General features: G+C 41.8%; 1 protein-coding gene across 1 annotated transcript in view; it reads right to left on the bottom strand.

The window, feature by feature from the left end:
* wdr7 (WD repeat domain 7) overlaps positions 1-22,477 on the bottom strand; it is a gene marked incomplete at its 5' end in the record, with an annotated part of 120,357 nt that overhangs the window by 37,448 nt on the left and 60,432 nt on the right. Inside the window, one exon of the mRNA XM_079235295.1 lies at positions 945-1,172. Within this exon, the coding sequence (XP_079091421.1) occupies positions 945-1,172 (228 nt within the window). The remainder of the gene's footprint in view (positions 1-944; positions 1,173-22,477) is intronic.

The following is a 22,477-nucleotide window of genomic DNA, read 5'->3' as shown; positions in this document are numbered from 1 at the left end:
GAGGCCACCATATATGCACATGTACATAATATGAGATGAAGTCCCAAACCCAAAGGTTGTGGGGTCTAGGCATCACCAAAGGTACTCGATTCAGTTGCTAGCGACCATGAGTACCTGGACCAAATTATATACCAATCCAACAGTTGTTGAACTATTTTACCCCTCAGCCTCATGATGGTGCTACTTTTTTTTTTCAATATTACTTTTAGTATTGAAACTTCTCCAGTAAAAAGATACCTTTTTGCACTCGGATCTAGAAAAAAGATTACTATTTTTACTGTTTCGCTTGCAGTCAATCACCCTGAGCGTTCTTTGATCTAATGTGTCATGTGATTGGCCCACTACAGCATCAGCCACAACCTTCTGTCTGTGGTGTGGTGAGGTCAAGCACTGTCAAAATGCCACCAAAACATTGGAAAGTATGGCTACATTAAAGGCCTGTGGGGTCTTTTAAAATCAAGTCAGTGGTGGCATTTTATGGACTGACTGCTTCCATTCAGATGATGGGTATCAAATGAATTAGAAAAAGAAGGGATCAAAGGAAGTACTCTATTTTTATCGGAAAAAAGGGTACTGTTATTGTACTTTTTTAAACAATACCCAGCTAGTGTGGCTAAAAAACAACAATAGGGAACATTTGCTGAACAAAACCAAAATGCCCAGGCCTTAATTACGGTCAGTGGAGAGGAGGCCATGCAAAGGGAGTCAGCTCTAAGAAACCAAAAGGTAGAAAATAATGTTTCTCTGTTTCTGGCACCAATTCTGAACTTCAGCAAAGTCAAGTGACACAGAGACAGCCCCAACAACGATCCAGGAACACACAAAAGTGTTGTCATGGTTCATGGTGGGAGGACTCCCTACATGACCTACCTTGGGACGCAAAATACACATGTTGATATGCAGAATGTAAACATGGCAATGAAAAGTGTCATTTCTGCACATACATGTGTGTCTAGCTAGTGAGTAGTTGGATGACCCTCCGCTCGTCAGTCCGAAGCCCTCGGGCACCTGTCCGCCGGCTCGAGTCCGTGCCAAACCCTTCGAAGGTTCAATCTCAGCGCCGAACTCGGCCCCAATGACCCCCAGCAGCACGATGGCGGTGGCTTGTTTGCGGCGCTCCTCATATGAGTTGGAGATCTTCTTGGCGTTTGGCGGAAGGTTGGACAGACAGCCTGGTAGAGAGAGTGAGAGAGACGTTAACACAGGGCTCTTCTGGCGGTTCCAGTGATTTAAGTGTTTTGTAAGATGAAAACATGATGTGAATTGATTGCATCTATTGTCTTTTACAAACATGTAAAAGTAGTCTACACACAATAAATAGACATCCATACAAAATGATGTATGTAAGCATTTCAAATATTGATTTAGAACTTTAACTTTCAGACTAAATGATTATGCATTTCATAGGAAGTTTCAAATAGCATAAACGTTTATTTTAGTTCGACCATTGAGGATTAGTTCAAGAAGAATTTTCCAGCCCAACATCACCCAAATTCTGAGACCCCCTTTCAAATTACCGTAACTCTTTGAAAGCGGTACATTACGGTAATCGTAAAAAGAGTGGCGAGCTTGCCTGTAGGGATGGAAGTGAGCAGAGCAGGAGAGCAGGTGTGAGTGTTTGAGTGGCCTTTGAGTAGCGTTTTCTTTGGAAATAATATGTTGGTGTTGTAAATAATAGTATTAGTAGAGTTTCTGAGAGCTCTGCCACTGGCTGGCCCACCTAACCCCAACACTAAAGGCCACGTTCCTGTCCCCACAAACAAAAAGAAGGACACTGGGAAAAGAACAGACAGAAGGCCAGCCTAGGGAGGAAACGGTATACTCTCTACCGTAAAAGCACTCCCTGGGTGTGTGAGGAGTGCAAGGTTGGGTTATGTCTTCAGCTAGACAGGAACTGCTTCATTGAGCTAAACAAATCTCTAAAACGCCTGGACATGGACACATATTAGATCTTTGTCTTCAAAAGCTGTATTAGTAAATGAATTAATATCAGATAATGATATTGATGTGTTGTGTCTTACTGAAACCTGGCTGAGACATGAGGAATATGTCAGCCTAAATGAATCTACTCCTCCAAGTCATGTTAATATGCACATTCCTCGAGGCACTGGCCGAGGAGGTGGAGTAGCTGCCATCTTTGACTCGGGTCTGTTAATGGGTCCTAAACCTGGATTGAACTGCAACTCATTTGAAAGCCTTGTTCTTAGTATTTCACATCCAACCTGAAAAACAGTACAGCCCATTCTGTTTGTTGTGGTATATCGAGCACCAGGTACGTACTCAGAATTTATTTCAGAATTTTCTGAGTTTTTGTCAAGTTTGGTCCTTAAGACTGATAAGGTTATTATTGTAGGGGATTTTAATATTCATGTTCATGTCAGCAATGATAGCCTTAGTGTTGCATTTAGCTCATTGTTGGATTCGATTGGCTTCTGTCAGAGAGTACAGGAACCGACTCACTGTTTTAACCACACCCTCGACCTTGTTCTTACATATGGCATTGACGTGGAGCATTTAGTAGTGTTTCCACAGAATCCTCTTTTATCAGACCATTGCCTTATAACTTTTGAGTTTATACTACCGGATTGTACAGCATTAGGCAAGAGTTTTTACACCAGATGTCTAACTGACGGTGCTGTTGCTAGATTTAAGGAAGCGATTCCTTCTATATTTGATTCATTACCATGTCTCAATATAACAGAGGACTCCTGTGCTAACTTTACTCCCTCCCAGATTGATCAGCTCGTCGATGATGCTACTGGCTCATTGAGAGTGACACTGGACTCGATAGCCCCTCTAAAAAAGAGGATCATTAAGCAAAGGAGGCTCGCTCCATGGTACAACCCTAAGACCCGTATATTAAAGCAAGCGTCCCGGAAGCTTGAGGGCATATGGTGTTCCAACGGTCTGGAGGAGTCCCGGTTGGTTTGGCGGGATAGTCTGAGAACATATAAGAAGGCCCTCCGTAATGCCAGAGGAGCCTACTACTCATCACTAATAGAGAAAAACAAGAGCAACCCTAGGTTTCTCTTTAGCACTGTGGCCAGGCTGGCTGAGAGTCATAGCTCGGTGGATCCGTGTATTCCTATAGACCTCAGTAGTAATGACTTCATGAACTTCTTCAATGGTAAGATTCTGGCTATTAGAGACAGGATCGATGATCTCCTGCCCTCGACTACTGCCGGTCCATCCTCAGGTGGGATGGCCATGGAGGAGGCTGTGGGCCCTGCTGTGTGTCTGGATGGATTTTTTACCATCAACCTCGATCAACTGTCTTCAATGGTTTCTACTTCTAAATCGTCTACCTGTCTCCTGGACCCTGTTCTGACTAAGCTGTTTAAGGAAGTTTTACCTTTAGTTAGTGCCTCTCTACTAGATATTATCAATGGGTCTTTACTAACTGGTCATGTACCACAGTCTTTTAAAGTAGCTGTAATTAAACCTCTTCTTAAGAAGCCCACTCTAGATCCAGATGTGTTGGCTAACTACAGACCTATCTCTAACCTTCCCTTCCTCTCTAAGATACTGGAGAAGGTAGTCGCAAACCAGTTGTGTGACTTTTTATATAACAATAGTTTATTTGAGAAGTTTCAGTCAGGATTTAGAAAACATCATAGCACAGAGACAGCACTGGTGACAATTACTAATGACCTTCTAGTTGCATCAGATAGGGGACTTGTCTCTGTACTGGTCTTGTTAGACCTTAGTGCAGCATTTGACACCATTGACCATGACATCTTATTACAGAGACTAGACCAGTTGATTGGTATTAAAGGTACAGCACTAAGCTCCACCAGCCATGGAGTTCCACAGGGTTCTGTGCTTGGACCAATTTTATTCACCTTATATATGCTTCCTTTAAGCAATATTATCAGAAAACACGCCATAAACTTTCACTGTTATGCCGATGATACTCAACTATATCTGTCGATCAAGCCAGATGAAATCCACCAGGTCGCCAAACTTCAAGCGTGTCTTAAAGACATCAAAACCTGGATGACCTGCAACTTCCTGCTGCTGAACTCGGACAAGACTGAAGTTATTTTACTCGGACCAGAACACCTCAGAAATCAAGTATCTGATGATATGGTTTCTCTGGATGGCATCGCTCTGGCATCTACCACCACCGTAAGGAATCTCGGAATTATTTTTGACCAGGACCTGTCCTTTGGCTCCCACGTGAAAGAAGATCCGGCACATCCTGTCTCAACGCGATGCAGAAACATTGATCCACGCATTTGTTACCTCAAGACTGGATTACTGTAACTCCGTCTTATCAGGCTGCCCTGGTAAATCCCTTGGATCTCTCCAACTGATCCAGAATGCTGCAGCTTGTGTACTAACGAGGACGCGGAAGAGAGATCATATTACTCCTGTACTAGCTGCTCTCCACTGGCTTCCTGTAAGATCGAGAATCATATTTAAAATCCTTCTCCTTACCTACAAAGCCTTAATTGGTGATGCACCATCATATCTTAAGGACCTTATAGTGCCATATTACCCCACGAGAGCATTACGCTCACTGAATGCAGGGTTACTTGTGGTTCCCAGAGTGTTAAAAAGTAGGTTGGGGGCTAGAGCTTTCAGTTATCGGGCTCCTCTTCTGTGGAATCAGCTTCCACTTTCAGTTCGGGGGGCAGGCACGGTCACCTCATTTAAGAGTAGATTTAAGACTTTCCTCTTTGATGGCGCTTATAGTTAGGGCTGTTTCAGGCGTACAGTTAGGGCTGGCTCAGGTTTGCCGTGGTCCAGCCCCTAGATATGCTGCTATAGGCCTAGACTGCTGGGGGACATTTTAGGAAACACTGAGCTCCTCCTTTCCTTCTCTTCCTCTTTTCGCTCCTCCTCTTCACCTCTTCTTTCTCTCCTTCTGGATAAATGATTGTCTCTTCAATGCATATTACTAACTCTACTTTCTTTTTACATGGATTCGTGGCTGCCTGGAACCAGGGGGAGGACCCCGGTCCTCCCCCTGGCCCTGCTGATACAACCATGGCCCTGCTGATGCAACTGGCCTGGAGCCGTCCTGCCAGCTGCCATGGCCCTGCTTTCTCCTCCCACTGCCCCTGGGATGCCCCTCCTCTCTACCTCCTTCTGCTTAATGGGTCGTGGCTATCTGGATCATGGACCATGCATACTACTCATTATATGAATCATTTCTGTCACATTCATTGAATGTGCTGTAACTCCGTTACGTTATTCATTCTGGCCACATGACATCTATTGCTTCTGTCCATCCGGGGAGAGGGATCCTCCTCTGTTGCTCTCCCTCAGGTTTCTTCCCCTTTTTTTCCCTGTGAGTTTTTCCTGATCTGATGTAAGGTCCCGGGACAGGGATGTCATGTGTACAGATTGTAAAGCCCTCTGAGGCAAACTTGTATTTGTGATGTTGGGCTATACAAAATAAACTGAATTGAACATATAACAGCCTGTAACATGGATAATGAAAGTATTTGAGAAGATGTAAAATAGGTTAAATTTAATTTTTGTAATCTCAAAAGTTTTCTTCATGTTCATTTACAATTGTTTATGAAGAGAAACCTGATGGAAATTTAAATATGTTTCTTTACTTTTTTGTTATTACACACTGTTTTAAGCATTTATAACATATAATAATGACAAATACTTGCCAGATTTTGAAAGCTACATACAATAATTTAGCCAAAGGACATTTTTTGACACATTTATTGATAAAAAAAAAAAGGACGGTCAATAATTACAGATTCTTCAGCACCCCACAGACTCTACAGATCCTAAACAATGTGATAGTATAGACAATTTGCTGTTAGGCCCCTGCCAATGCACCCCAACAAATGTTTTTAAAATATGCAGTACGATGTCTCCCAAAAATCCTCATGACCACAACAGCTATACCCTTACTACTATTTATATGGATTTGAGAACAATGCAGTTTTATATTTCATTTTAAGGTAAAATATCATTTATACAATTATTATGGACAATATATTTGAGTTAGATAAAAAACATATCAAACAAATGCAATTTTATGGAATCACACACAACTGCCTTTGCAGTGGTAGTGACTCGAAACCAAAAGAGTATTATACAATATAATAAAATACACTACAGCTCCTACATAACATGGATATTTGAGGACCAGCTATATATTTCTACCAACAAAAGTCCCAGCATTTTAATTTGCCTCACGTCCCAAATATGCCTCCTCCAAAAATGATGAATGTAAAACATCCAAAAAACTGCCAACAGCTCCATCTAATGTCCTTCACATGATAAACATTTTTTTAAACGCAAAACTGCAGGACCTGAAGCACAGGACCTGTAAAATGTTGCTTTCACGGCACTTTATCGCTTTCCGTGACTTACTAAATTTAGATAGGAACATTGTGGTTCATTATGAAAGGTCTGGAGATACTGCGGTTCTGTTTATTTCTTTCCTCGGACACGTTTGAGAGATGTTATAGCTGAATAGAGTGGGGGGCGTTCTCATTTCTTTCTTTTCATGGTGCTAAAAAAAACAGCAGGCCTGTGAGTCTCCATTGAGCCGATAACAACTGAACAGGCACACTTCTATTGTCCTGGTATTAACCATCGCTCGCGAGCGCGCGCACACACACACACACACACACACACACACACACACACACACACACACACACACACACACACACACACACACACACACACACACACACACACACACAAACAGACAGAAAGCCTTTATTTACAGTGCAAATACACACACACGGTCATGTTCACAGACCTCTGGAAGGCTTTTGGACATGTGCAACTGGAAACCGTTTTGGTGTGTGTGCATGGGCGTGTCCATCCATTGTGTTCCCCAAGACGACCCCAAAATAACCTCTTTTGTGTGTGTGCACGTGTGACAGGAGCTACACAGTGGGGAACTGCTACAGCCCTGAGAGGAATACAAGAGTGTGTGTGTATGTGTGTGTGTGTGTGTGTGTGTGTGTGTGTGTGTGTGTGTGTGTGTGTGTGTGTGTGTGTGTGTGTAACACAGTGGGAGATGAGAGCTCCTTACACCCCTTGGATCAAAGGCCTAATAAGGACTACATAAAATCTGTGTGTGCATGTAACAACCCCCCCCCCCCCCCCCCCCCCACACACACACACACACACACACACACACACACACACACACACACACACACACACACACACACACAATCTCACCATCTATTTTCTCTTTTTTTATTTTGTGGATGAGTGAGCACAGCATTGTTATGGATTTGAATTGCAGGGGAACTAGCACTAGCACACACACACACACACACACACACACACACACACACACACACAGTGTGTGGAGTGAGGGGTTAGCAAGCACACTGGGTGTGATGAATAGAAAGAAGGAGTTAGTTGGTCACTGCTGTGTCTACTTCCTGTTGATCTTCACAGAGTTTTTTCATCCCATGTGTTGGACTTGTTAACATCATATATGATCCTCAATGGGGGGGCCTGGAGACTGATTACTGAACGATGACGGCCACTCAGGATAAAAGGACACAGTTATCTTATTAAATTGTGTCAGCTGGCGAGTTGTTCCTAAAAACAGGTGACACCAAAATTGCATCCAAATAAAAAAATGACATTATGTTCATATTGTTGTCTTTTTGCATGTTGTCCTCACTTTTGGAGCGCAAACAAACTTGTTTGAAGACATTTCCTCGCCTACAAAATCTCATGAATTCAGTCTCCTCTTCATCCAGAGAAAGGGCCCAATCAACTCTCCATTTTTACTTCCACGAATATAATAGCAACCAGATCTAACCAATGAGTCTCAGCACAAAAGGTGCTGTGTTCTAAAACGCTTTGGCGGACAACAAACTGTTTCTTTTAGGACTACCTTCTTTTTTTTTTTTTTACGATTGTCTTCCAATATTTTGCCCACCGTGTGTTTGTTTCTCAGTCCACTTCTAGACCTCAGGAGCCCCTGCCCCCATATTTCCATATTATATCGTGGTGTTTTTTTTTTTTTTTTTTTTTAATAATGAGATTGCTAAGGGCCAGCTGTCATTTGGAAAAAGGCCCAGCGGCCGGCTCTGATAAATGGATTACAGATAGCATCTATCCCCGGGCCAGACTGGGCCAGTAGATAACAGAATTAGAGATACACTCCCAACCAGAATCACTAAAAAGTTGAGCTTTACAGAGAGAAAGTGAAAGTAAAGAGAGGGAGGGAGGGAGAGACAGATACTTCTAGTCACATATAAACCTAAACCTTCATTCAAGAAGGGAGGGAAGAACAAGGTGCACCCTCGGCAGTCCTTCTAAAGTTAATTTCTTAGCATATTAACAGAAGACTAGAGGACGAGTGTACAATGTGGTGTGTGAATGCATATGTGCACTGGTGTGTTCACTACCCAGTCAATAAACAGTAACTTGACAGCTTCTGACTTCTGATTGGATGGGCACCCGTCAATGGTATTCACTTCTGATGTTCAGAATGAATAAACGTGTTGTGGAAAAGACAAATCTTTCCTAAAAAATGCCACCAAAAATATGTTTCTAAGACAACAGTAAAGCTGACAGGAGGAACGGGTTGTGCCTCTGCAGAGAAATATTTGGATTTATATCCATCTCTGACGTTGTCAGGTGTTTGACAAGGACAAAGGGTTTTGACCACTTTTTCTGCAACAGTTTGTTGTATTTCTGCAAATTGGGCATTTAGTTGTTGGTAGAAATGGACTGGGTTTACGTTGTTCTGGGCCGGAGTGAATAAAGGGACTCTCACACAACAAAACATGTCTGTGGATGATGTACTTAATGCAACACACATCAAAGTTAAAGGCAAGGTAATTTAGTCTTACAACCAGCACGTCAACCAGATCAATACTGAGGGACAAACACCTCAATAGCAGACAGTATTAGACTTGGCTAATACAAATTAACAAATTATTAGAGGCATGAACATGATGTGTTTTTCAAATCTAGTGTCAAATTCATAATGTTGAGCAAAATAATACTGTAATAATAATAATTTTCTAAATCCTTTGTCCCTGCACTGTTACAGTCTGTTTGATTTGCTCACTAAAATCTCTCAGACTGTCCCGCTGTCATGAACGCTGACGTAAATCAGATCATCTGCATTGCCTTCAAATATTGCCATGTGCTCACAGCAATAAGATTGATGAGCAGCAGCAGGTACTTCTTGACATTTCCTTTCCCCGAGTTTGGTTCACCAGGCTACATATGTACTAAGGTATGGATACCTGACAGGACCTGATGGGTGGGGCCGGGTTCGGCCGGATATTTACAAATACGTTCATCTCCATGTCAAGTTATTTCTACTTGACCTGGTGCTTCTTGTTCTTTTTAGTAAATATAGTGTACAAACTAATAAAAACGATGGACCTACTGTCTTTGTTTGGCTACTTCTTGTTCAGTGCTGCTTGGGTTTTAGAAATTACTGTCAGCACGGTAACAACAATTGCGTGGTTAAACCAGAATGCCTGTCTCTTGGACTGTGGTCAGGTTCGGTCAGAAGAACGCGTTTTCTTGAGGGAAGATCTGCAGAAACTATTCAGGGAAGAAAGAACGACGGTGACCTCCTCTGCCTTTTTAATCATTAATCTAAGTTTTTTTATTTTGGGCAGCGAAGTGTACTTATTATATTTTTTTAAATATAAGTTTATCTGTAAATTCAGTTGTTGGGTTTTTCTTTTTATAGTTGTGTCCATCTCTCTGATGTTGTATCCATCTCTTCTTAGACAAACATAAAGGGAAATTCTTTATCCTAGTCTCTACTAAATATGGGTCACACTAACCATTTTAAGCCTCTACAATGCAATTAAAGCCTTTTCAAGACATTCTTGTATTATCTATGCTTTCTACCTCTGCTGAAAAAGGTCCAAATGGACACAATTTTAAGACCCAGGTTGAAAAATGTTTCTTTCCACACAAAATAAAGTAATAAAGATGACAAAACCTGCCAGCTGAAGTAAACATAGAGATAAAAACTGAAACGTAAAACCTTTAGTGATTTCTAGTTGTTTAAAATGTTGGGTTAGAATGTAGATTCAAACTAAGAACTTTACTTTAAATTATATGACACAGGTAATGAGGACTTTTAATATGACTCAGTGGGGCATCCAAGAATAAATAATCCAAGACTTTTTTCAGACTTGCAGAAGCCCTGAACTTCAATAATTTCAGAGACGTGAGCTTTTCTTGCGGACGTTCGTCAGGTGGCTTCGCTACCTGCAGCCTCTCGGCCCTTGTGGACGAACTGATTGACTTTTGAAGCCTATTGATCGGCTTCCTTCACGACCGGCAGATCTATTATAATGACATTGTATCTAAATCCTATTTGTTGGCCAACCTGCTCCCGAACATAACCCAATAAGCTAAAGAGGGACGGACAAGATCGCCTCAGCTCGGCTAAATCTTCATAAAAACCACAGACGGATCGGGATAAAAAGGCTTTCTGGCTGGAATGACATTATCCATAAAGGAAGGAATCTATAAAAAAAAATAAAAAATAAAAAAGGCAGAATGGTGTAATGCAACAACCTGTGGAGTTCATGTAATCACGGTAAACATATGGATGCGTTAGGAAAAAAGGAACTGAAATGTTACTGAGCAGAAGAAGTACAGAACTCTTTCACCTAGACAAAGTTGATATATACATATATATTATATCCACACATACTTAATGATCAACATTGATACAATGTATTGTTATTGCATTTACATTTTTATACTTATATTTTAATGTTTGCAAAAAAAAAAATTATGAAGCATACATCAAGAGTTTGAATGACAGAATGGTGATGTGGTTGTTGGAGACGCAAGGAATGATGGTGTGAGGAAAAGAGGGAAAGGAAGAAATTAAAGGATATTCATGGAGGAAAGAAAAGAAAAGACCGACAGGAGAGAACAGGATGGGGTAAAGAAGTGGGGATGTAAGAAACATGAGAGAGAAGGTGAAGAGGGAACCACGGGTAAGGTAGGATGGGAGAGAGTAAAGGTTACAAGGAAAAGAAAAGAAAAAAAACAGGGAAAATAGAAGGATGATGGAGAGACCAAGATTAGAATGATGCAAAAGAGAGGGTGGAGAAAAAAGGACCAGATAAATAAAGAAGCTGATTTCTTTGTTTGAGTCAAATTAATCAATAGAGCCACACACACACACACACACACACACACACACACACACACACACACACACACACACACACACACACACACACACACACACACACACACACACACACACACACACACACACACACACACACGGGTCAGCTCTCCACCAATTAACTTCACATTCAAAACAATCTGTTGTCAAGATAATAAAGGATGTTCATTTTTACCTCAGTATTTCACATTTAGGGACAATTCAAACAAATAAAAGAGTGTTTTTGTTCAAAATCTATATACTCACGTTTATTTATACTAAGTACGACGTAAAGGTCAGTATGTAGTGCGTTCACACGGCATAGTATGAGTAACTGAGTATGGCGGGCTGCAATCAAGACATATTGTATAGAAATCTCTGAGAAGATTACTCTACTTCCTACTTAAATGATTACCTCAGAAAACATTTAAACGTAAGTTTAAAGTGTCAATCGCTATTTCAAGTCCTCTTGTAATATACATTTAAGAGAAAACCCTCGTGAAGGGAGGATTTACTGCAGGGCAACAAATCCGTGTTGAAATTGAGAGCTGGTTAACGTTAGCTGTTAGCAGCAGGTGGGCAGCAAAGTTCTGCTTGGCTAATATACAGAGCTAACAGCTAACGTACAGAGGTTGCATTGAGTTATATTATAATGCGTTCAAGCTCTGTTCAGTAAAAAAAAAATTTGGGGCAAAAGTACATCTTAATCAATTTGTTTCGTAGTAACCCTCCAAGGAAATCAAACCAACAACCTTCCCAACCCTTTCCCTCTAGAGCTGCAGCCACACCATCTTCCCATGATGCACCTTGACTCTGCCTCCATTGGTAATCAATGGGAGACTGGTAAAACCTGATCACCAGGGACTGAGGGAGGGGATCAATAGCAGCAGGAAACCGATGTGAGAACGAGGAGGGTAGAAAAAAAGTGAACGACAGGCAGTAAAAATGCTGTGAGAGAAAAGATTTAGTCCAAAAAAAAGAGGTGAGAACATGAATATTAATAAGAACTTGAAAACAAGCAGACAAACAGAACTCAGAAGGCAGCCTCAAACCAAGCCTTTAAATGTCTCTGGATGAAGAAATGGGTCCACAAAACAAAAGAGTGTTGGGATGTGAGAGGAGGAGTCTGTCCTTACAACAAATGTCAGGAGACAGAAAATCTGGGGAAATAATTGAAAAACACAATTAAGTTGATAGAGAAAAAAGATTTGGAGTCCCGAAACGGTGGCTGCCCTTCCAACCGGCCCAAGTCCATATGAAGGTTAAGTGTATTTTACTGTCTTAAGACACAGACGGGGGAGCTATCTGCGCTTCGATGGAAACACAGCGCTCCAATTAGACAGTATGGGATGGGGGGGGGAGATACCGCAAACAAACTGCTGGTTTTTACGAGTCCTTCAACTACACATCCCGACATCCCGTTGATTTGACCTCTCTGCTGATGAACCATCAGTTATTGTCCTCTTTGTCTCGTCAATGTGCAAAACCCCCTGAGACTAGCTGTCATATCTAGAACAGATAAGGCCTACATCATGATCCAATCGATCAAAGCAGCAATGACACCATATTAACATCCAATGCCATGAAACAAGTAAAACGAAATGCGACAGCGCGGTTTGAAATGAACTAAATAGTGCAGTCAAAGTGCAGATTGGTCTGTTTCTGTCGGTCTTAAAGACTGCTTTCTGTGGCTATATTTTTACACAGAGAGCCAGTTACAAGGCTTCAACTTCGCTAACATAACTGACGATTAGTGCTAGCGTGTTCCCAGCTTGCTGGGGCCCGTTAAAGGTTAGCTCACCAGCTACAGTAGTTTGCCAGCTAGACCTACTTGACAAGGCAAGTTTATTTGTATCGCACATTTCAACAACAAGGCGATTCAAAGTGCTCCACATGAAACCATTAAAAGCATCAAAACATAATGCAGAAGAAAACAAGATTTAAAAACAATTACGAACATTCATTAAAACATTAAAAAACAGTCAAAAAGCAAAAAATAGAATAAAAGTCGCAGTGGACCCATACTTGTAGTGCAGTACAGTGCAGTTTAAGAAATAAAATGCAGTAGTGAGATGCAGAAATTGATTATTATCCTTGGTTAAATTAAAGGCAACAGCAAACAGAAAAGTCTTCAATCTGGATTTAAAAGAGCTGAGGGTCTCAGCAGACCTGCAGCTTTCAGAGACCTTGTTCCAGATATGTGGAGCAGAAAAGCTGTACGCTGCTTCTCCATGTTTAGTTCTGACTCTTGGAACAGAAAGTAGACCAGTCCCAGACGACCTTAGAGGTCGGGATGGTTCATAAGATAGCAGCAGATCACAAATGTATTTAGGCCCTAAACCATTCAGTGCTTTATAAACCAGCAGCAGGATTTTAAAGTAAATTCTTTGTTGGAAAGGAAGCCTGTGCAAAGACCTCAGAACTGGACTGATGGGATCCACTTTCCTGGTCTTAGTGAGGACTCGGGCTGCAGCATTCTGATTGACTTTTTACAGAGGCCTGTGAACACTCCGTTACAGTAGTCAAGTTTACTGAAGATAAATGCACAGACAGGTTTCTCCAAATCCTGTTGAGACATAAGTCCTCTAACCCTTGATATATTCTTCAGGTGATAGTATGCTGATTTTGTAATTGTATTGATATTGTTCAGGTTGAGGTCTGAGTCCATAACTACACCTAGATTTCTGGCTTGGTTTGAGGTTTTTAACTTCAGTGATTGAAGCTGAGCACTGACTTTCAATCGTTCGTCCTTAGGACCAAAAACAATTACTTCTGTTTTATCTTTATTTAATTGAAGACAATTCTGGCACATACAGTTGTTGATTTCTTCAATGCATTTAGCCAGCCGTTATATGGGTATTTCGCCCCTGGTGATATAGTTATGTAGATACTAGTCACCAAGCTTCTAGAACGACATGCTTTGCCAGGGAAGGGGGGTTACAACCACTAGCGTAGCCATTTGGCAGCACTTGCCATTGATCGAACGCAAATGGGCAGAAACGACCGTTGGCATTATGGTGGGCTATTAATCATGCTTTCTTTAGATTACAATATATCTTGTTAAAATATATCTTGCGGTATTTTTGGAAAGGATTACACATTTTGATGATTACAGTACATCCAGATAAACTTTACATCGTAGATCAATACTAAATTAGGTTTCCAGTTAAAGTTTCAACTGACTATCTCATACTTTCGACTCAGTATATCATCATTTCCCCTGACCGTCATCATCTTGACTCATGATTTTTTCCTCACATTTCTTTTTTCCCCAAATGCATTTCTTACCGCGACATCAATCTCCATCCAATAACATTAACTTTGCTCCGCTTCAGAATTCAGTACTACCGCGTGAAGGAATGGGTTAGCAATAATGAAAGTAAGGTGTCTTATTTCTCAATCCTGTGTTTTATCAATTGTGTGTTTGCTTTGCAGTTTAATTTACGATCCGGCAGGTTTTTAAAAGAACCAATGTTTTCGTCACTCTGCGGCTGTCAGATTCGGGCCGTTAATGGAGCGGTCTGAAAAATGGCTCTGGATGGTAATTTCCCTCATGCAGAGACAATGCACGACCTCCATCGCACCACTTCTTTATAAATAAGGAATTGCTTTTATTAAAAGCCACAGCAGCTTAGGTGCACCCTCCTCTCGCTCACAGACAAACCAAAGCCATCTGACAGAATTAGATTTAAACTCCGCCAAATGAAAAGCATTACAACTTAAGAGGGAGAGAGAAGAGAAAATGATCTTCCTTTTACACAGACAGGCGGGGACTATGGAAGATGATAAGGGACAATGACATCTTGCAGCGCAATTCAAATGTTTATAGAAATCCAACAAGTGATCAGGGGAATGAAAGCCCGATCATTTCCGAACGGACTATTGTATCAATTCATCAATACATTGGTATTGTGTTTTTGTAGTAGCATCTAGTAAGTGGCAGAAGTGGCACGTAAAATAGGTGGATGTCCAAAGCTTAAGACTTTGACAAAGGAGATTGTGGTTCATGTCCGGTGGCCAAGCTGTTCATTGAATTTTATCTAGGGAAATATAAACTTTGGTGATGGTGGTTTTGGTTAAGGATACCCAGGGGATATTTCAAACACTAGTAGAAGCAATGGTTTTTCAAGTGGCTACCCAATTTGTTTTTTATCACATGCATGAGGACCAGGCTAAGCGATACACATTCCTGCCTCCGTAAAAAGAGCAGGATAAATTATTCTTTTATGCATTCAATGGGTTGTTCAACAAGTTGTTTAGTGCTGCCTTCTAATCAGCCTCTATTAATAGTAAGTGGCGAAGAAATACAAATGACACAAATCATGAATGTGCAATGAAGAATGACTTGGTTTGATTTGCTAACTTTGTTTAATTCCAGCATTCTCTAATCGCTTTCATACATCACCGCTTGTTTTTGAGTTTGATTGAAGTGTGTTTAATGACACCTTCAAGCCCATCAGTGACTAGACAGGGTTAGCCAATTGTGGGTTGTATTCATTGAATCACACAATACAGCAGCGGCCGTTAAAGACACACTTGGCGGAGAGCTGCGCTCCAGTGAGTAGTGCTCACGTGTTCATTGTAATGTTTTCCATTTTCATGTGTGGACGAAATCATCTGTCCGGATTGAAGCCCCACACCACCAAGTGTATGAACAGCTTTTGGATCCCTGTGTTTTCATTTGAACTTCAACAGTCCTTTCTCCTATCCTTTTTTCCACTGTTGACATGTCCCTGACTGTGTGGATATACTGTGGGTCTGCCAAGGCAAAACTTGGAGAGTTTACAGTTTTGACTGGGATTTTTCAGAACTTCAACAGAACCTCTATATTTATTTGTCAACATCAAATTTATGTCCAAATATTTTGCTGTTTGTGCCTACTTTCTCCTTACTTAAAAAAAACATGTTGAATATCATATTTGGTAGTGGAGTGGAACCCCTTTTCATATAAGAATTGCCATGAAATATAACTTGAAAAGAAAGGATTGCTGTGAAAAAGATGCCCACAGAGGATTGTGTCACCCAAGACGCGCGGTAATGCCAGGTGCAAATGGAGCCACTGTTTTCAGAACTGGAAAGACACGCAAACATTTACATTAAGTGGGTCCGTGTTGATGAGCGGTCAGAATCTCTCTATCTTTTTTCCATAAAAGCCGATTAGAGTGGGTGTGTTTTACGTGTCATGTGGAGTGAGTCTCCAAGGTGATACTGAGCGACGTGATCTGTGTTAACATGTAAATCTGCCCACAGGCCTGAAAACTCATCATCTCTTCGTCTGTCTGATTGTTTCTACATTTCCCGTATGTGTTGCGTTGACACTTGTTGTGCTGGTCTGACCTAAATGACTCCATAACTTCCACTCGGACAAAACCTGGCAGACACCTGAGGAAAAAAATCTGTGTCTCTGTAACTCTTTATCCGTGTTTGTAATCTCTCTCTCACACACACACACACACACACACACACACACACACACACACACACACACACACACACACACACACACAACACACACCCCAAGGCCAGCGCTTTATCTTTGTGACACATTCATAAACCTTGACACACACATACAATCACACACACTCTGCCCATCCCCCGTTCATGTGCACATTATCACACTGCCCACTCAACCATAAGACAAGTGTGTACCTGTGTGCGCCTGTGGATGTCTGCGTGAGACAGAGAAAGAGAGAGAAATGCCATACCAAATCAAACCATACCAAACCTTACAGAAATCAAACACCATATCAAATCCAACCAGCCAAGCATACCTTATCAAATTAAAAGAAATCATACCAAACCATACCAAATAAAATAAAACCAAAACATTCAAAATTAAATAAAACCATACAATACAAAATAAAATACAACCGAACCATACAAAATTAAATAAAACCATACCATACAAAATAAAACCATATAATCATACCATACCAAAACATATATCATACAAAATCAAATAATATCATACTATACCAAACCATACTATACCAAATCAAACAATATAATACTATACCAAATCCTACCATACAAAATAAAACTATACGATACCCAATCATATCATACTATACCAAATCATACCAAAATTAAAACCAAGTCAAGCCATACCAAACCATAGCATGCCAAAATCACATAACATAAAATACCATAGAACACCATACTACACTGCATCATAGTGTACAAAACATGTTATTCTGCTTTCATACCATACTGTATTATCCTTTACTACTATCTTACATATTGTCACCTTCCTAAAATAATGTCCCAAGACATTTTTTCAGAAAACACAAAAAACTTGAACAGATGTAATAGGGGTGCACAATCTGCCTCTAGACACGGCACCACAGGCATACTGTAATAATGGTCAAATTATGTTATGATTACTAATATTATCTTCAGTGAGATTTTCATTGACAAAAAATGCTAACTAAATTGCTAGCTTAAATGCTAGGTTCAAAATGCCATCTTGAAAAGCTTGTAAAATGTCCTACGTCACATTGTCTTTTGACTTAGGCAAAATAAAATGGCCTAATGCTGTGTTCACACCGGACGCGACACAATTTGTCACGTTGCGCTTACCACTTCAGTTTGGTCGCGCGAGTGAAACGAGGGTGTTCACACCAAATGCCACAAAGGGGGCGTGGCTTATCGGCGTCGGGTCTCTCCGTGAAAAAGAGCTGTCTTTTCCGGTATCGACTATGGAATAAATAACCACTAGTTCTGCTTTATACTTGTTGTGGAAGTCCCAAACATGTCGGAACATCAAAGGCCCTCGCACAGCTCGGTGAATTTCACAGACTCCTCCAGGAACTGCGCCTGGTTTATCTCCGTAAAACGGATACGGATTATGCCATCCCCCATGGAAATAACCACTAGTTCTGCTTTATACTTGTTGTGTAAACTCCACATACGTCGGAACATCAAACTCCATGTTGTCTGGGTTCATAATATTATCCGTAGTCCCACAACAGTCTCTGAATGAAGCCGCTACCAGCGCTACTTCTGGCGGAGCAGCAGCAAGACGGCGGTGGTGACGGGCGGAGCTTCTCAACGCTGATTCTCAAGACTGATTGGCTGACGCAACTATGACTCACGCGACTTTGTCGCCCGAGTTGGGATATTTCAACTGGCGCTCAGTTCGAGCCGCGTCCTTCGCTCAGTTCGCCCCGCGTCAAACGGTCTGTTCGCGCCGCCTCAAACGAGTCAGAGAGACAACAAAAAAACATTCCTTTACATTAATAACTTCACTCTTCTCTCTGTTATATATTAATATCCCTGCACACCAGCTAGGTCCATCACTGTGTAAAACAGAAGAGACACAATCACCAGAAACAATCATGAACGTTCAGAGTTGCAGCTTGGACCATTTATCTCTCCATAAATTCAATCTGTTCTGAGGAGAAATGTGATCTGACCCAAACGACCTCCAGGCTCCGATATTAGATTAGCAGGAGAGGCTAGCGTTTCAGCTAACCAAATCACAACCGGGCTAATGACACCGCGAGGTGAGGGTCAGCCCGACCTCTGACCTTTATCTGACTTTCCTTCGTTCCATCCAACAAACAGGATGGGGAATGGATGTCAAATAGAAAACAATACTATTGCAAGTACATATCTGTAGTTTAATTCTACATGTTGGTGGCTGGAAGACATCAGTTCATAATGTCTGAATCCTGAAGGAGACAAAAATGCCCGCCAGCACAGAGATAATGTATGTGGTGTGTGTATGTGTGTGTGTGGGGGGGGCTCCATCAGAGGCAGAGATGAGATACTCTCTCAGTCGTCTTCTAGTGTTGTAACCACCTTACTATTCCACATGGATATGATGGGGCTTTAATGCAGCTGCAGATATTTTTGTGTTGAATTTGAGTACCACTGCTGTTACCAATGTTCTTATGGCCAGTTTTTTACTTGTTTCATTCTGTTATTTGTGCACATATTAGCGTTACACTGTAGGCGTCGCTGACTTAAATTTGTTTGTCGGGATGCTTTAGCAAAATATCATGCCAATGTCTGTGTGTGTGTGTGTGAGAGAGACACAAAGAGAAAGAGATGGTGTTGGTGGGGGGATTTGAGAAGGAGGGTGCTGTGGATCCTAATGACATCCCCTGACACAAGCATGGACATAATTACCACACACAATCACACACACACACAATCACACAGGTTTGTCAGTTGTGGCACAGAGCAACAACTGTTGTCACCTGCCCATCCTGTGTGTGTGTGTGTGTGTGTATGTGTGTGTGTGTGTGTGTGTGTGTGTGTGTGTGTGTGTATATGTGTGTGTGTGTCAGCCTCCAGTCAACAGCCTCCAGCCAAATGATTGTGTGGCTGTCGACGTCTCTTTTTTTCCTTTTTTTTTCCTATCCTCTCCCTCCATCCTTTCTTGTTTTCGGTCCTTTCCTTCTTCTATATTAACTCCCCTCCCCCCTTTCTCCCCCCGTCTCTTTTTTTCCTCCTTTCCTCTTCCTCCATTTCACACCTCTCTCCTCCCGTTTTAGCCTCCCCTCTCTTCTCTCGGTAGTCATGTTCCTATACTGTATGCCATATGTATAATAGAAAAAACTTGGCATTCAAATGCAGAACCCTTAGGCAGCGGTACAAGATTTGAGTATCGGAAATGTTCTGGTTTCCGTTTGTAGTCCGTCATGTTGGAGCGGCCTTGGTCTGAATGCGGGTGAACAGTCCGCATGGAGAGCAAACAAGATGGAACGCATTGACCAAAACGTAATCTGGGAACCCAGCGGCTGCCGTCTGATGATCATTTAGCTTCTTATTTGGTTTAAAAATCAGCTTGATAACTGGCCACCTGAGTTGTTAGACTGTAAACCATGAACAGCGTGCGGAAAACAAAGTCTTGGCCCAGATATTCAGATATATAGACGAGCACAGCAGGCTGACCCAGACTTCCCTCTCACCCGCAACATTTTCCAGCTCATTCTGGCGTTCCGAAACCAGCTGAGAGATATAATCCCTCCAGCATTTTCTGGGTCTTCCCCGGGGTCCCCTACCAGTTGGGCGTGCCTGGAAAACCTCCAGTTGGAGGCGCCCAAGAGGCACCCTGATTAGATGCCTGAACCACCTCAGCTGACTCCTTTTGCCACGAAGGTGTAGCGCCTTAACTCCAAGTTCCTTCCTGATGTCTGAGCTCCTTACCCTATCTCTATGGAGGAAAACAATTTTGGCGCTTGTATCCGCGACCTCGTTCTTTTCGGTCACGACCCAGAGTTCATGACCATAGGTGAGAGTCGGAGCCTAGACCGAGAGGCTGAGCCGGAAGGCAAAGCTCCCTCTTCTTTAAAACGGTTCTGTGCAGTGCCTGTTTTACTGCGCCTGTTTTACTCCCGCTCCATCTTACCCTCACTCGTGAACAAGACACTGAGATACTTGAACTCCTTCGCTTGCAGTAGGCACTCCCCACATGGAGGGAGCAATCCACCGGTTTCCGGCAGAGCACCATGGTCTCAGATGCTAACTCTCATCCGCTCATACGCTTCACACTCGGCTAAAAATCCAGTGAATGCTGTCCGAGGAGGCCAACAGGACCACATCATCTACGAACAGCAGAGAAGCAATCCAGTGACCCCTGAACCTGATGTTCTCAGCCCCCCCGGCTGCGTCACAAAAAGTCACAAACAGGACCGGTGGTAAAGGGCAGCCCTCGCAGAGGCCAACACCCACCGGGAATGTTTCTGACTTAATGCAGAGAATACGAACACAGCTCCTACTGCATTCGTACAGAGAACGGATGGCAAACTCCCAGGATCCCTCCAGTAGTCTTGCAAGTATAAAGAGCTGGTCCACTGTTCCACGACCTGGACAGAATTCGCACTGCTCCTCTTGAATCTGAGGTTCGATAAATGGTCGTAGCCTCCTTTCCAGCACCCTGGCATTGTAATAATTATGAACCTAATAATTCTAAAAGTATTGACTGACCAAATTGTCAAGTAAACCTTGTATGGTAGCCCCCTGTCAGTGTTAATTCATCAGTGTGTGAATGGGTTTACACAAGTACAGTCCATTTACACAATTATTGTCTTCTCCAGTGTGAAGATGTGATGCATTTGTCTGTTTGTTATCTTAGCAAACTGAATATCTTTGGGTTTAGAAGACATTTGAAGATATTGCCTCGCTTTAATTGACATTTGCTGAAGTTCAGAAAATAAAGAATGAATGAATAGCTTTGTGCAGCCCTGACACTGTCATAATCACCCTTCACTTTAATTAGAGTGCAGGAGACTGAAACAAAAATCTGGTATTTGGTCTAATATAATATAAATAATGTAACTTTCATTTTCACTTTCTCAACAAATTATGACACAAACAGGCAAAGTAAAGAGAGGGAACGATAAACGCTGAGGCTGCTATCGACGAGATTAAATTGTGCTGGATTACATACGTGCATAATTGTCCATAAAGAGAGATAATTACTGAATGTAAATACATATTGGAAATTCCTGAAAAAAAGAGGCTGAAATCAATACATGAGGTCTGATCTTCATGAAATTAAAATTACTTTGAGGCTTTCAAATGCTTAGTACACGTCGTGTACACATGTGCAGGTTGTCCACTAGCCAAAACACAACATCCACATTGTTTTTAAATGGATTCATGAAAAGAGGAGCTCAAAAACTAAAAAGAACAAGGAGCGAAGGAAGAAAGGAAACAAAGAAAAGGGGACAAAAACTTCTCCCCTCCGTATCAGAGAAGATTCAGACTGCTCGGTCTACTAACGGATTTAATAATACTGCAGGGACTGAATGGGGAGAAGAAGAAAAACACACACACACACTCACTACTGTCTATAGGAGAAAAAAAGCTGTGAGAAATGATAAATTGTCAGACATATGTGCGATATTGACTGGTCTGAGAGGAGGGAGGAGGGAGGGATGCTGCAATGCTCTTCAGAATGTAAACTTCCCTTCAGACGTGTTAATTCTGTTGTTACTCTCACGATCAGCTGCTGCTGCAGGAGGACCACTAATCACTAGATCATTAGACAGAAATGATCCAGCTATTATACTGTGATCACCAACGGATACAACTGTAGTCACCGGAGAAGATCCACCGGGCCATCTGCACGTCACGGTTAAACTTTCAAGGTAATGTGTCAAAAGATAAATGGACATGAAAAGTGTGCGTCTTCTACCTGTACTGCACTGTACTGACACCTGTCAGTCATTTCATTCGTGTGTGTGTGAGTGAGGGAGAACGAGAGAGAGAGCGTGTGCACACTAAACAACAAACTGCTTTTGACACCATGCAGGTCACAGCACACTGATATCTCTCTCTCTCTCACACACATACACACAAAGCACGACACACGCACACACAATGAATAATCTAGAGTCGCCCGGG

The sequence above is a fragment of the Taurulus bubalis genome (genome assembly GCF_910589615.1).
Source record: "Taurulus bubalis genome assembly, chromosome: 19".
Classification (NCBI taxonomy): Eukaryota; Metazoa; Chordata; class Actinopteri; order Perciformes; family Cottidae; genus Taurulus; species Taurulus bubalis.
Note: the sequence above shows the minus strand (reverse complement) of the source record. Positions and strands in the feature narration are given on the sequence as shown.